Here is a 14,928-nt window from a genome sequence, read left to right as displayed (position 1 = left end):
ATAATTGCCTTACTTGCTGGCATAATAATTATCTTTTTTGTTTATGCATCAGATCTTTAAAGAAAACTATCTGGAGCTCTAATTCTAGAGCTGGGCATGCCCCTTTTTAATATTAATATGATCTCATAGTGCTAGAATGAAAGGAATAGAGATTTATTTCTCCACCCTGTAGGGAAACTGGCTGAAACAATTTGCACATCACAGAAGGTGCTCGCTGGCAGATCTGGGCTGGGACTCCAGTCTGACGCCGTCTGATCCCACGTGGCTCTGCTGCTGCCTGGTGCCAGGGAAGCACCACTGAACCATCCAGAGCCTGCACCCCACTCCTCCTCTGCCCCAGAAACTGCAGTTCAGTTTGCACAGCTTTTTCACTGGGTTTTCCCTCTCTTGGGAGAAATCACTTGGCAAGCCAGCTCAGTGGGCTCTAGCAAACTAACCACCATGGCCATTGCTGTCAATGCCGAAAAAAGAGGAAGCCAAAAATTCCTCAATAGGCTCAAATAGTCTTGCTTCCGTTAGGAGGGGATGGGGAGGTTACGCAATCACTTCCACCTTCTGGGGAGGAAAAGGCTGAATTTGGTACTTCCCTTGTCAGAGCTTCTCATCTTGGCAGGCACTCCTAAAAAGCATGAAGGCTCTGCCTTGTGACTCCCCAGATGGCAGGGCAGCACCCTGGACCTGGGATAGCTGGGAGGCAGGGCTGGATCCAGCCCGAAGGCTGGCAGATAAGGAGCAGAAGCAGGCAGTCTTCAAGGAGCAGCAGGGAGCATAACCCTGTACATCTCAGCTTGGCAGGAAGCTGATTAATAACATTAACTCTTGCTGTGCAGGTGTCAGCTGGTGTGAGAACAGGAAGTGTGCCTGTGCAAGGCAGAATGGTTTCACCAGGGCACGGCTGGACATGCAGTCCCACGTTTGGGCCCCAGCTTGGGTCACGTTCCCCTGGCCTGAGGGGCTTCAGGTCCCAGTGCTCCCAGCTGCCCTTGGCTCCTGCCAGCACTGCAGAGGGAGCCGTTCCCAAGGCTGGCATTCCCAGTACATGAATGTATTGTGTGAAGGCTGATGTAACCTGCACCATCAGCACCTTTCCCAGGTACCTCTACGTAAGATGGGCCCTTTCCATGCGGAGGTGCAGGGCTTTGATGTGGCCGTGTTCAGCCAGGCTGAACCAAACCTAGATTCAGCAGGTTCAATTAGCTGTAGGTAGAGCAAAGCTCAGAGTGCTAAGGGAAGCCATTTCAATTCATTTCAGTTTCATTTCTTGTATGCTTAAATGGCAGCTCAGGAAGCACACGTTTGTCAATGCTTAGATGAAGAAGGATACAAAGAACAAACTTACACTAGCAGTGGGAGACTTCTCCTGACAAAACAGAATGTATCTTCCCTGAGTACTAGAAGTGTGACCTGGCAAAGTATGATTTCCACAAAAATAAATGTGCCTTGGTATTGAGGGAAGCCCTAAAGTTCACATTTCTATTTATTTTTGTGGCAACGGAAACTACTTCATGGACCAGCCCCAGCCTAGTGGTGGATCTGGGCTTTGGGGGACTGTTCTTGTGTTACAGTCACTAGTGTAAGTTTGGAGTTAGCACAGAGATAGAAGGATTAATTAAAAATACCATTATGGCAATTGTGTAGAACTTTCTGACTGCTCCCTCTACAACTTACATGATTCTGATTTTCTAACACCGTGGGATAGTGATGAAGTGAGGAAAATCCATGGGGAGAAGCAGGGTGTGTGTGGAGGAGCTCTTCAGTAGCAAAACCTCTGCATGGAGCACAGGAAAGGCTGGAAGTAAATAAATGAACCCTGAGCTCAGGGCTTTGACATGTTTTGAAGCTTGAAGAACCCAGGGTTTGCTTTCACTGAGTCTTCAGAGACCTAAACAGCTTTGTGACTACGTGTACACATGGTTAAATGATTAAGTCTGTAAATAGAAATGGCCTCAGTAGGTTTTCAAGAAGCCTGACAACTACTGTTCCCAGAAATAGCAAATGCCCTATTTTAATTATTTTTTGCTTGATAGAAGGCAGACTCTTAGAAATCCCTATAAATTCAGGTATGTTTGAGCCCTTTGGAAGAGGGGCTCAAGTTTCTGTATCCTTGAATTTGAGACCCATGTGAACAGTAGACAGCAGGGAGATGGTTAATTCAACATTAAAAGTACAGGAAAGCAGTCAGGGAATAGCCCAGCTTTGCCCTTTGGAGGCAGGTGGAAGATTCCATTATCTTTAAGTAGCTTTTTTGGACATGACGTGTTTGCTTTATTGCAGATTTAGAAGTCAGGGAACAAAGGGAAACAAATACTCGTGGGATTTGTTTGATGAGGAATTATTGAAGTGGTCAGCTGCAGCTAATGGTGTTGACTTCTCCTTCAGGAGGCAGTAAGCTAAACAGGCTCCAGTACCTGCCCTGTGTGGTGTGTGAGTGTGAAGAGTAAAAGCAGCATCCAGCCAAAGTACAGTAGCCACGACGGAAATCTTCTAAAGTGAGTTTAAAATAAAAAGTAAGACTAATTAGATTTTATCAAATTTTTTTTGACAGCTGTAAAAAAAGTACAGAAGAAAGTATTTCTCACTCTCAGGTTTTGTTAGCGTTCAGTGTATTCATATCGCAGCAATCTGTATATAAAATACCTGTTTATTATTACAAACACATACAGATGCAAAGGCCTAGCCTTGCAGCAGGTTGGTTTAACTATTTTTCAATGAACTTGTTACACAGTAATTATTCCTTCAGCTTTGCAGTAGCCCCTTAGCAGAACAGTTTTGCAGCTTCATCAGAACATGGTAAAACCAGAGCAGACCCTGAGCCAGCCAGCCCCTGCCCACAGGTGGGAGGGGCAGCATTAGTTCAGCATTCAAAGCCATCGTGTTGAATACTTTCCGAGTTTATTTTATGCTTTACAAAGCGCTTTTTGCCCATTAGAAATCAGCATCATCTATGGATCCCTTCCCATCCAGGTCAGCACTTTGGATCTTGCCTAGCTACTTAGATTTGGCTCCTATCTGGGGGCAGCTCATTGGCCCGTGCAGGGTAAACTCGCTGCACAGGTGCAGCCACACCACCCTCTCTCAGAGTACCGAGGGACATTGGCCAAGAGGCAGTGAGAACAAGGGACATGCTGCTTTCAAACCTCCTCAGTGCCACCGGGAGCCAGAGGGGAACGTGTAATCATCTAACAAAAAACTGACTCCACCAAAGGCAGGGGCAGGTCCTGGAAACCTGCAGCAGCACCTGCCCCTGCTTTTGCACAACTGACTGGCCGGGAGCGCCTCCAAGCTCAATAATCTCCACGCTCTTTTATGTTTTCATACAAAAAATTTAATAAATATTACTTTTCAAGATTTATTGCCAGGAACAACACATCAAAGATGCATTTTCATATAACACTAATATCACAATACAAGGTATCTTCATGATCTCAATGGTTAACCACTGAGATGACTATGTTTATAAGCCTTTTGATCTTAAACATCGTAATAGCACTTTGATTTCCTCACTTGTTAAGGCGGGCAGTGTAATCTATGGCAAACCTACACAGTGATCTTACTGGACATTCTACTGTTCAAGTATTCAACAACTAGCTTATTAGAATACTCCCTAAATGCAGTAGATTACAAAAAAAGTCAAATCTACAAGTGGTTCAGTATTACATATTCATGGTGAGAAAAAAATAATTAGAATTTACAAAATAAGATTGCTGTGTTTCCAACTTCACACGCTAATTTGATATTTTTAATTACATGCAACCACTCACATTTCATCTACATAAAGTAATAGCTCCGTTTTGTTCCCTTAAACTGCTTCTTAGCAGATTATCTGCCTGTCACTCGGTTTTCAAGTCTAAAGCAGCAAAAAAAATTCTCTAGTCTAATTCTCTAAACTGCCTCAGTCAGTACTTACAAATAGTCTTAAAGTGATACTATGGAAGGTGTTTCAAACGTTTGACATTGTACAAAAACCAGCATCAAGGCATGAAAGCCCATCCTATTAAAAATAAACTATTTTAGAACACCTTAGTTTTGGCATATAGGCAACACGTAACAAGAAAATAAATTCAAAATAGAGAAGCCACGAGCTTACAATGCTATCAAAAACCTTCAACTCTAAACACATACATATAAATAAAAAGGAATGATATTTTAAGGCTCTTGATTATTAAGTTAATAAATCAAATATACACAGTGATTAATAAAAAAAGAATTATTTACATATCTATACAAACTTCTATTTTTGACACATTTTCCTCTTTAAATTCTTCATTTACCAGCAACTGCTGACAACTTCCCCCCACCCGCCCCCAACAAAAATACAATAAAAAAATAAATAATAAACTTATTTTTGATAGTTGCTGTGGTTCCGAGCTGCAAAGGCACTTTCAAATACAGAACTAGTTGTACGTCACCATAAAACCAATATACAAAAAACTCAAATTCAATAAATATAAATAAAATGCATTATTCTAAAGAAACTGTATAAATCGGAACATCTGGCAGAAAAAAAAAATGAACACTAAGGAAGAGTAAAAAGGCTATGTAATACCTTATGGAACGTTTCTGTGATGGATCAGCTGCAGCTGAATTTACAGGAGGGCACTTTTGACTAGTTTTGCATAGATGTGAAATGCAGCACTTGGTATTCCAGCCAACCACAGCAACTATCATTGCCAGTGTAAGCCAGCTTGTCCAAACTTAAATTAACACAGGGATTCTAAGTAAATAATAGCCTTAGACTCAAATATTACACAACAGTTTAAGAACTACAAGCTCTTGAGTGCCTTTATAACGATACTCAAAGGCCCTGCATGGCAGCACCCCACCGTCTGCTATACGATGTACTCCATCCGATTTAGGCTTTGTGCACTTTCCAAGTCTCTGTTGTCCTGTTTATTTGTCCAGTTTGGGTGTTTTGTAGGGGTGCTGTTGGGGGGCTTTTCATCTCTGTCTACCAAAGTGTAGGCTGGCTGCTTGGCAAATCGGGCCTTCTGCTGGTGCTTGTCCATGTCATCCTCCTCCACCTCGGAGTTGTGTGTCCTTATTTTGGCGATTTTAGAGTTTTTGTTTTCGTAGTCTTTAATGGGGACAGTATTTGCTCCGTGTTTCTCAATGGGGTTTTTGATCTGGTTCAGCTGCTCCCTGACGTTGTTGGTGGTGTTGTCGTCAGAGGCCGTGTGGGTGTGGCTGCTCTGCTTTCGGCGCTTTCGGATGCACCAGTAAAACACGGTGACCAGGCAACAGATCCAGGCTACTGTCAGCACCGAGCTCAGCAAGGGCACCAGGAAATCTGGAAGAAACAGGAGACAGTTAGTCCTGTGCAGACCACAGGGGACACTTTGGGATGTCTCAGAGAAAACAAATCTCAGTTCTTACGCCTTGTTACTTCCCGCATTTCTCCACCTGGAGCATGGAAGGGTAGCAGCCCTTTTGTCAAGTTTAGCAAACTTCTGGCAAGTTTTTTTAGGGTTTTTAGCAACGAGAGGACCTTGTGTGCAAAGCCTCCCCATTGTTCCTGATGCACAGGGACTTGCTAGAAGTCTCCAAAGGGAGGAAAGGCTCTGCCCTGGGCAGGGGTGCTGCAGGAGCTGGGGCCAAGGAGCAGCTCACCTGTTTTGCTCTTGGCCGGCCGCCGCTGCACCCTGACTTCGGCCACAGCGGCGATGAGCGTGTTGTTCCCGTCACGCTTACTGACGAGGTCGATGATCTTATCTGTGATGTCTTTGATGGGGTTTTCATCCTCCCCGATGTCTTCTGCAGACTGCAGGAAGAGGCACAGAGTTAACACCAAGCACCACATCAGATGCACGGGGGAACTTGCTATTTATAAACCTTCACAGGCAGTGAAGGCATTGCTACCGTTCATCTATAACAAAACAGAATCAAAGCAAAATGGCCTGCTGTGGGCAAAAACTAACAACTCTGAGTTCTTGTCCTCCTCCTTATAAAGACCAAAAGCCCCCCAAAAGCAAAAGTGTAACACAGAAATGTTTTACTCCCCCTGTTACAGCTGCCCCCAGACGGCAGCTTTCAGGTACACACGTGTAACCAGAATTCCTTTCCTGTTCTTAAAGGGTATCAGGATAGAAACTAAACCACAAGAAGTGCTGACAAAGCCAGGAATTAATATTTTTATGAAATCCACATGTTGCACACATATCCAAGCAATTAACTACTAAGACATTTAAAAATATTCCAGGAATACTTACAATAGCAACATGGATTTCATTATTTGCCAAGTGGGAAGGCTCACAGGTAATATAGAGGGAATATTCAACAGAAACATTCTTCAGAATATTCAGATTCCTCAATTCACTGCAAACGTGCTCTGTGGTAAGGCCCTGGAGGATACAAAAAAGATGTTGGCTTTTTTAAAATACATATGCACATGAACACACAGATATAAGATTTGTTTGGGATTTTTTTTTTGTTGCCCTGAAGTAAGAGTTCTCAGGGGAAAAGGAGGTGGAATTCCCTCCAACCTAGCTTTTTTTTTTCTTCTCTAGTCACAAAAGCATTTAGGCTGCAAGGCTATATTAATCCTTCTCAGCTTTTTGTTTTCTTTGTTAATGAGGCAGAGTCAGCTTTTGCTGAAGTTTTCCCTATGGAAAACATCATTCCATGCTCTGGGAATGAGTCTGTGTGTGCCACAGCCCAGCGAGCTGCTGTTACTCACCGGGGCCATCATTTCCTTGTTAAAGGTGAAGGTGATGTTGGCACAGTTGTCCTGGTAGTAGGAGTCTGAGTTGCACTTGGTCCTCACGGGCTGCTGGTTGGAGGGCCAGCACTCCCCCACGGCGGCACACGGGCGGGTGAAGCAGTGGTCGTCCCGCACAGGGACACAGGCGTGGCCAGCGGGGCACTCGCTGGGGCCCTTGCCATGCAGCACACAAGGCTGAGGGCCACACCAAACCTAGGAGAGGAAGAATACTGGTGAGAATCCACTGGCTAGGGGACAGAAGGTGGTGTAAGCCAAACCACAGCACAGCTGTACCTTAGAACAGGTGACTTTTCCATTCAGACACTGACAGGTATTGCAGTCGTCATCCCACTTAGTCCCATCTGGCATGACTCGAACACTGGTAATGCAAGGCCTTCCTGTAACTGAAGAGAGATTGAACAGAATTATAAGCCAAAAACAGAAAACAAACGCCTTTTCAAAGTTCATCTAAACTTCCCACTGAGTTGCTTCTTCAGGAAGGATGCTTGCTTTAAAAAATAACAGATAGTGTGCCCCAAAACCAACCCCCTACAACCACAAACCCATCCGTGTGCAATTATACAGCTCTTGCTACAAGTGCTAGGATCGGCTCTGGCATCTGGAATACCTTCTTGGCATGCTGGACCACTGCGACCCGGGGGGCAAATGCAACGGTAGCCATTAATTTCATCCACACATGTGGCTCCAAAGGCACAGGGCGAGGACTGGCACTCGTTGATGTCTGTGATGGGAAGGAGAGGAAACAGAACAGTTACTCCATAGAATGCTTTTGTTTTGTCAGGAAAAAAGCCAACATGGGACAGAATTGCCTACTGGAGCTTTATGTTCATTTTCTAGTGTCTACCGGGACATGGATTCCTGCTTGCAGCACCAGTATAACCTCAGAAAAGTCCTTTGACGTTTCTGCTATGTGGCACTAACAAAGATCAAAACCTGACCCCTGTGGCTACTCGAGCTTTCCAGGGCAAGGACACATTCCTTCCTACACAGACACACTTCCTCTCCTCTCCTCTGATGTGCTTCAGTTTTGTCCCCCACTAGATTCTTCAACTGATGGCAGTGTTAAACCTTTCCCAGCTCTATTGCTGCTGTGAGACTTCTATTCCATGGCTGTTATTAAAAAAAGTGTCCTCCTACCTGTAATTATTATTAAATTACAGGGAAGCGCATCCATCACCTCAGGGCTTGGAGGTGGATTATTAATTGACAAGGTTTTTGGCTGGCACACTTTCATCTCAAGCAGAAGCCCGGGCCACACAAACACAAGGGAAGGCTGTCCCAAGGGGCATTTTGCCCACTCTGCTGAACCAAGAGGTTTCAGCTCCAGCTGAAAGACTTTAAATTTCTTTCATTTTCAGTGTGATTCCTGCCTTCTCCAAATCTGCCACAGATCCAGGTATGGATAGAGACGACACAAGACACCTATCACTCATCTGATCTACTACTTAAGTCAATTAAGATGATTGTCTTGCAACAAGATTCAAGCGAGACAAAAACTGAGGCAGAGAGCCATGGGAACACTCACTGATCCTGCAGTCGGGCCCGGCGAAGCCTGGAGCACACTCACAGCGGTACCAGTTCTCTCCATCCACACAAGTGCCACTGTTGTAACTGTGGACAATTATCAAAGACATTAAAAACTGCCACAGATAAAAGGAACCCAGAATTCTAAAGCAGCCAAAAGAGCAAAGAATAAACATAACAAACTTACCAAGGATGAGGACTGCAGTCGTTTGTGTCTGCAAAGCAAAGACAGACAGCATTAAACATGTAGACTTTGGCTAATCCAGCTCTACTGGCAGTAAGGAATGATCAAACTTCCTCTTAATGCCCAAGTTACACTTAGCTTAACTTTACAAAAATATGCTGAAATTCTCTACTAAATTGATTCCAGGCCCATACCACAAAATTTGTTAACTACATTGTGGAACACATGTACGCAGGAAGAGATCCTTGTAAAGAATCTAACGGGGTGGAGGTGGGGGGGGGGGGAAGTGGAAGCCGACAGAGCTGCTCGTAGAAAAAGAATGCAGGAGAAAACAAGACAACATCTGTCTCCACTTAGCTCATTTGCAACTTTCTCATGCCCAGGTCAAGGCTGTATCACATAAAGTCATTAAAAACAAAGATTCAGGTGATGCTAAAGCCTACATCAAACAAGCTTTCCCTTCTGGATTCAATCTTGACTCCAGGGGCGACAGGATGAGCTCATTTTCTCATCATGCAACACTCTGGAAGAGTTCAAGCAGAGCTGACTTACTCTGGGTGCACGTGGGTCCTTCCCAGCCCTCCTTGCAGACACAAGTGAAGGAGTCCCCACTGACTACACAGGTACCACCGTTGTGACAGGGGTTTGGCAGGCAGCTGCTGTTCCTCGCTGTAACACAAACATTTGCCGCTCAGTTGTTAGAAAGCTGTCAAGCCTGAGCCAAGAGGAACAGCTGAGGTCAGAGCTGCAGCGCTGCATCTGCTTCCTGGCGATTGTGCAGGCTATTTACCTATGTTACAAGTGGCTCCTTCCCATCCCGCAGGACACATGCACTTGAAAGTGTCCCCCTCGTCGTAGCACGTCCCCCCGTTGTTGCACGTCGCCTCATCGCACTGGCTGTCCCCTATGGAAAACCCAAACCGTCCTCAGTGCTGCTGCTCCCTTAGGGCAACGAGTGCAAGCAGCCTATCAGAGCACGTCTGTTATGTTTTGGAAATGCTGAACTTACGGGAGTGGCAAGTTTTTCCTTTCCACCCATTTTTGCATTCACAGAAGAAGTCATTGACCAAGTCTCGGCAAGTTCCTCCATTGTGGCAAGGGTTTTTACTGCAGTCATTAATATCTGGATATGTTAAGGAGAGAAAACAGGCTCAGTGGTGTTTACAGAACTGACAAACACAATGCTTGAAAGGAGCATAACCCACCCCTAACTTTGGCCTGTGTTTCAATTGTGGATTAAATGCCTAAGTCAGTATTTTCAAGTTTTAAGCACTGTCACATAGATGAAGAGTGTTTCACCCCAGTCCTCTAGTTTGTTTTGATTTTGTTTGTAATCTTGTTTCAGTGAAAAGGTCTATTACATAAACTACCCTGTTAGTCAGGGGAAGGGAGCAGAGCACTTCTCTCCTGTTCCTGAGATTGACAAAATGCAACTATGATATGCAGACAGGCCATCAACAGGCATCTACTAATGCAAAGGGTTTCTTCCTGGAAATTATCCAAAGGATAGAGCAGGAAACTCAAGAGTGAGAGAGCCAGGCTCCAATCCCAGTCCAGCTTTGTAACTTGGCCTTAGTTCCCATTCAAAAGACTGGGACTTGGTGGGAGGACCTGGTCCTCTGTGGCCTTTGAAGCAGAGTTTATTGACATAGGTCACTGTCATCTTGACAGTACCAGCCATTCCTTCCCAATGTTTTCCCAAGAGATCTTTCTGTGTGCTGAAGCATGGATAACTTACTCGTTTCACAATATGTTCCTTCCCATCCATCACTACAAATGCATTTGTAGGAGTTGATGCCATCAATGCAAGTGCCACCATTTTTACAGGGGTTGCTTTCACAGTCATTGATATCTGCAACAGTTGGGAAGAAAGAAGAGGATTAAAAAAGAGGGGGAAAAAAAGTCAAACTAGAAGTACAGTTACAAGGAGTCATTATCTTACTGCAGACTCTTGGGTGCTACTTCCATTTCTAATAATACCCTTTGGAAAGGAAGGGTTATTAGCAAGATGACAAATGAGTTAAAAACTGCACAAGGTGATGAACCTGTCACTATTAAAAACAAAAAATTCAGGAGTCCTCAAGATCCACGTTAAACCCCACTACTAACTCCCTCAGACCTTGTATACATAAGGTTTTCAACAACATTCAATTCAAGGCCAGAGGGGTCACGGCTCTGAACCTTCCCCAAGGCCTAGCAAATTCCACTCTGCCTCGCCCAAGAGGGATACGAAAACTTACAGCAGTTCCAAGGTTCACTGAGTTACAATGAAGAAAAGGGGTCTGGGAGGGAAGGATAGAATCCTTTCCCAGTAAGAGTGGGGGACAGTAAAACACAATTTTCTTTTTTGCTCTTACTCTCATGACAGTAGGTGCCGGTGAATCCTTTGTTGCATTCACAGGTGAATTTTCCACCGGCTTGGCTCTTGCACTTCCCATGAGGACCACAAACGTTGGAAGAGATGTAGCGAACCCCTTCGGGTGTGCTGTTGGAAGCCACTGCCACAGTGCAGCTGTCAATTACTGCAGAAAAGCAGAGACCAGCATGAGAATTACCCATGCAACCCAATTCCTCAAGAGCAACATTTTCACTTCCGCCGCGGATGTTTGCAAGACACTCGTGCCATTGAGTCATTTAGGTTGGAAAAGACCTTTAAGATCATTGAGTGAAATCATAAACATATGACTACAAATATGTTTGCTGCTTTAAAATAACATTGGACTCTGCCAACTGTGCATAAAATAATCACAGCATCTTATCTGCTGATTGCTGGAACACATCCATGGCTTGGAATAAATGCATCAGGCTATTTGCTACCTGTGCTTTCTGTCCACATTGACATAATGCTGTCTTTCACTAGCTGAAACTTACAAATATCGCTCATCTTTTCACAGGGAGACAGGCCTAAGGCAGAGGGCAAAATTCAGCCTCTTTACAGCAGAGCTACTCCAGTGACTTCCCCGCTGGAGCTGCACAAGGGCTTCAGCGAGGGCAGGGCAGGAACCATTGCCAGCCGTGGCCCTTCACCGGCAAGGCAACACGAACCTTCACACGGAGTGGTGCGGCAGTGATCCTTCAGGTGGGAGCAGTTCTTCCCTTCGTAATCCTCGGGGCAGTTACAGAAATAGTCCATGGCAAGATTGAAGCACTGGGCGCCGTTCTGGCACGGATTTGGCTCGCAGTAATCTATGTCCAGCTGTAAGTAGTGCACAGAGAGGGAAGGGAAATGGGAAGGGGGGGAAGGGAGCAAGGGAAAGCTGAGTGAAAGAGGTTTATCATGGCTTTCCCTCATCACGACAGGCTGACATTGTGGAATCTGACCTTTTTATCTGCTGCCTCAAAGAATCATTCATAGCACACAGAGTTTAGTCCCGCTCGCCACTATTCCGGCAGGCAACTCTCGATATTAAACTGCCAAAGTTAATAGTGAGAGCTCCACAAAGCCTGACGTGCAAACTCTGCAGTTTGCTTAACAAAGAGAATCCTCCACAGCCTGTCAGGGGTCTGTTGGTTTCTTCCCCCGCCCGAATATATATTAATCAAGCAGTTTCTTGGCAGACTGACAGCGATATCAAGTACAACTTTATACTATGCTTCACTGGATGCAAGGCATTCCGTGCTCAGATCCGGAGCGTCGGAACAAACGGCACTGGCCGAGGGCCTGCCTTTCACCCAGCCTTCTTACCTGACAGAGGTTTCCTGAGAAACCAGCGGGACACAGACATTGGAATCCATTGATTTCATCCTGGCAGTGACCCCCATTCATGCAAGGGTTACTTGCACATTCATTGATGTCTTTCTCACAGTGATCTCCTGCATAGCCAGGTGAACAGATACACCGATAACCATTAACCAAGTCCTGGGAAAGAACAAAAAAAAAGTTTCAGAGTTAATGTTGTTCCTCCCTTGATATATTCTTATTAAGAAAAAAAATTTAAAAAGTTAAAAAAAGAACATTGATGTCCAAAATATTTAGAGGGGAAAAAAAACCAAACACACAGAGAAACCACCCTGTCCCAGTTTACACTCCTAATTTCCAAGCAGGATACCTTAATCCACAGGTTGAAGGGAAGTGCCTACATTTCCAGTAGGTAGTTTGCACAACCACCAGCTTGTTCACTGGTGACACTGACAGTGAAAATGAGTCATTTATTGAAGTTTTATTTTTTTGCCCTTACTGTTCCACAGACATATCTCAACATGCTGTAGCATGACATAGGCCCTCCCCCAACTTCAAGACATGACCATTTGTACCAGCTATTTGCTATTTCCCAAACTTTTTGTGCTTAGGCTCTAATATTTTAGTTACCATTGCAAGTCTTGGGGAAACCAAGGTAAAACAAGAACAGCTTACCCGACAGGATCCTCCATTCTGACATTGTCCACGACAGTCGTTAATATCTGCAATAAAATTAGCACGGTTAGAAGGCAAAAATATATTTACACTAGATAGAGAGTTCAGGTCTCTCTAAAACTGCAGCTAGATAAACTTTTTGTCAAGTTTCCTGCATGCCTTCCTTGAGATAAGGTTATTATAATGGGTGGGAAACCTTTCGCGATTCTTCTAGGAGAGGCAGTAAAACTTCACATCATTGTTTTAGTACCTTTATCAGAATATAGCTATGGTACAGGCTAATGACTTTGATAAAATTGTGTATTTTCATTCGGCACCAACTACTCCCTTTCTAAAAACATCAACTGCTGGGGCTCTGCCCAGTGTTTAAAGTGAGCTCAGAACTCACGGGCACACACACATATGCCCAAAGAACCGGCCGTTAATAAACCCAAGGGTATGGGCACTTACTTATATCACAGTTGTGGCCAGACCAGCCAGTAATGCAGTCACAGTAGTAGCTGCCAATCAGGTTCCTGCAGGAGTTGGCATTGACACAGGGCTTGCCCTCACATTCATTGGCATCTGGAAAACCAAGGGGAACATTGAGAGGGGAAGGGAGAAGCCCACGCCCCAGCAATAACCAGCAGTTCCTCCAGAGCTAAGAGGAACTTGCAGTGTACAACTGGGATTAGCGTGACTTGAAGGAACAAAGTCAATCATCATCAACCTCTGAAGGCTCTTTCAGTTTCTCTGCAATTAGAACATACAGGCTACGCTAATTATTTCACAATTACCCAGCCACTCATTAAGAGCAACTTGCCCCCACACACGCATCTCAGCTGAGCATTCTGAAGGAGGAATGCTGCAGCCTGGTCATTGGGATGAGTGTGTTGTGTAAAGAATGCAGCCAGCTCACTCTCCGTGAGATCATCCCCATTTTGGAACCCAGCTGGGAGCTCCTGGGTCTGGAGGAGTTGACATGGTTGAGGAGACACAGCAACTTTCTCACAGGGCTAAGGGAGAGAAGCACAAGTGGGGGCGGGACTGGGAGGCACAACACACAGCCTCCCCACTTCAGGGCAGTTCTGGTTTGAAGGATGGCTCTGGTTAACTATTTCCCTCAAGTGCCAGCGTGCAGAAGCAAGGCGATAGAAGCCACACTGCTCTTGGACACTGACCTAGACCTCAGTCCTGCAAACAGACACCGAATGTCCTCAATGTGCCAAAATGCATCCACAGGCTTCAGAAACATGACCGTGAGTAATGCAGGACTATGATCCCTTTTGCATTTATCTTTTCCAGCTCTGGAACAACACTGGATGAAGACAAAGCAGTTCTTACCCAGCTGGCACGTTTTGCCAGTCCATTGAGGTGGGCAGATACACTTAAATCCATCAACTAGATCTTGGCAAGTTCCTCCATGACCACAGGGATTTGGAGAACAATCATCAATATCTGTAATGCAAAATAAGGAGAGGCTTAGCTCCACTGCCAGACTAGCAATGGCAGTATTGACAAGTCTGACAAATGGTTGCTGCTACTCAGGTTTTCCCTGAGGAACAGAAGAACATCACGACTTCTACTTGGAATTTACAGGTTATCTTTGATTTCAGCAAAAGCCTCATTTAAAGAGAGGAAATGGGGGTTCAAAGCACTGGGGGAAAAGTTTACCCCTGTGGCCTTTTTGCAAATGGAAGTCCTATTTGGATCCAGCAAGTCCCTCAAAGCAGCATTTTTAACAACATGCCAGAATGCCACAAAAATTCAGCAATCTATTTCTTTCAAGAAGCTTTGGGCTATTCCTTCCCCAGCGGCTGACAGAACCCTTGGTAGAAACAAAGGGGAAGAGAGTGCACAGGGGTGTAAATGGCTGCTGGGAAGCAATGCTCAGGCTGGGAAAGGTAAAGTAGTCTGCTCTGTAAGGTTATGAGGGATTAGAAAGACTGATCAAAACCAGCAAACTGGCACATTTTTACTAAACACTGAAAAGGACTCACTGTCAGTGCAAGTTGGTCCAGCCCAGCCAGGAGCACACACACATTCAAATCCCGTGGATGTCTCGAGGCAGCTTCCCCCGTTGTGACAAGGGTCGGAGAGGCAGGCGTGCTCCGCTGCACAGGGACAGAAGGACATTAGGGCAGAGGCTACAGCAATGCCACTACAAGC

General features: G+C 45.0%; 2 protein-coding genes across 3 annotated transcripts in view; one reads left to right on the top strand and one right to left on the bottom strand.

Annotated features, from left to right (window-relative positions):
- Nucleotides 1-11,465, top strand: part of SLX4IP (SLX4 interacting protein) — an 84,962-nt gene extending 73,497 nt beyond the window's left edge. The window contains exons 11-12 of one of the 2 annotated variants that reach the window (XR_007777271.1): nt 2,380-2,489; nt 11,321-11,465. The gene's annotated coding sequence lies outside the window, so the exon portion shown is untranslated. Of the gene's footprint in view, nt 1-2,379; nt 2,525-11,320 lie in introns of those variants that run through there. The other variant, XR_007777270.1, reaches the window with a different exon arrangement.
- The window catches only part of JAG1 (jagged canonical Notch ligand 1), a 35,751-nt gene continuing 23,444 nt past the window's right edge, over nt 2,622-14,928 (bottom strand). Inside the window, exons 8-26 of the mRNA XM_030235596.2 lie at nt 14,760-14,873; nt 14,104-14,217; nt 13,231-13,344; nt 12,781-12,827; nt 12,112-12,285; nt 11,472-11,622; nt 10,784-10,948; nt 10,165-10,278; nt 9,436-9,549; nt 9,217-9,330; nt 8,979-9,095; nt 8,430-8,457; nt 8,244-8,329; nt 7,326-7,439; nt 6,992-7,101; nt 6,674-6,910; nt 6,207-6,338; nt 5,608-5,758; nt 2,622-5,287 (exon numbers count right to left, since the gene is read on the bottom strand). Coding sequence (XP_030091456.1) covers nt 4,830-5,287; nt 5,608-5,758; nt 6,207-6,338; nt 6,674-6,910; nt 6,992-7,101; nt 7,326-7,439; nt 8,244-8,329; nt 8,430-8,457; nt 8,979-9,095; nt 9,217-9,330; nt 9,436-9,549; nt 10,165-10,278; nt 10,784-10,948; nt 11,472-11,622; nt 12,112-12,285; nt 12,781-12,827; nt 13,231-13,344; nt 14,104-14,217; nt 14,760-14,873 — 2,654 coding nt within the window. The 3' untranslated portion in view covers nt 2,622-4,829. The remainder of the gene's footprint in view (nt 5,288-5,607; nt 5,759-6,206; nt 6,339-6,673; nt 6,911-6,991; nt 7,102-7,325; nt 7,440-8,243; nt 8,330-8,429; nt 8,458-8,978; nt 9,096-9,216; nt 9,331-9,435; nt 9,550-10,164; nt 10,279-10,783; nt 10,949-11,471; nt 11,623-12,111; nt 12,286-12,780; nt 12,828-13,230; nt 13,345-14,103; nt 14,218-14,759; nt 14,874-14,928) is intronic.

The sequence above is a fragment of the Serinus canaria genome, chromosome 3 (genome assembly GCF_022539315.1).
Source record: "Serinus canaria isolate serCan28SL12 chromosome 3, serCan2020, whole genome shotgun sequence".
Classification (NCBI taxonomy): domain Eukaryota; kingdom Metazoa; phylum Chordata; class Aves; order Passeriformes; family Fringillidae; genus Serinus; species Serinus canaria.
The sequence above is the reverse complement of the archived record's forward strand: the minus strand, read 5'-3'. Positions and strand labels throughout refer to the sequence as shown.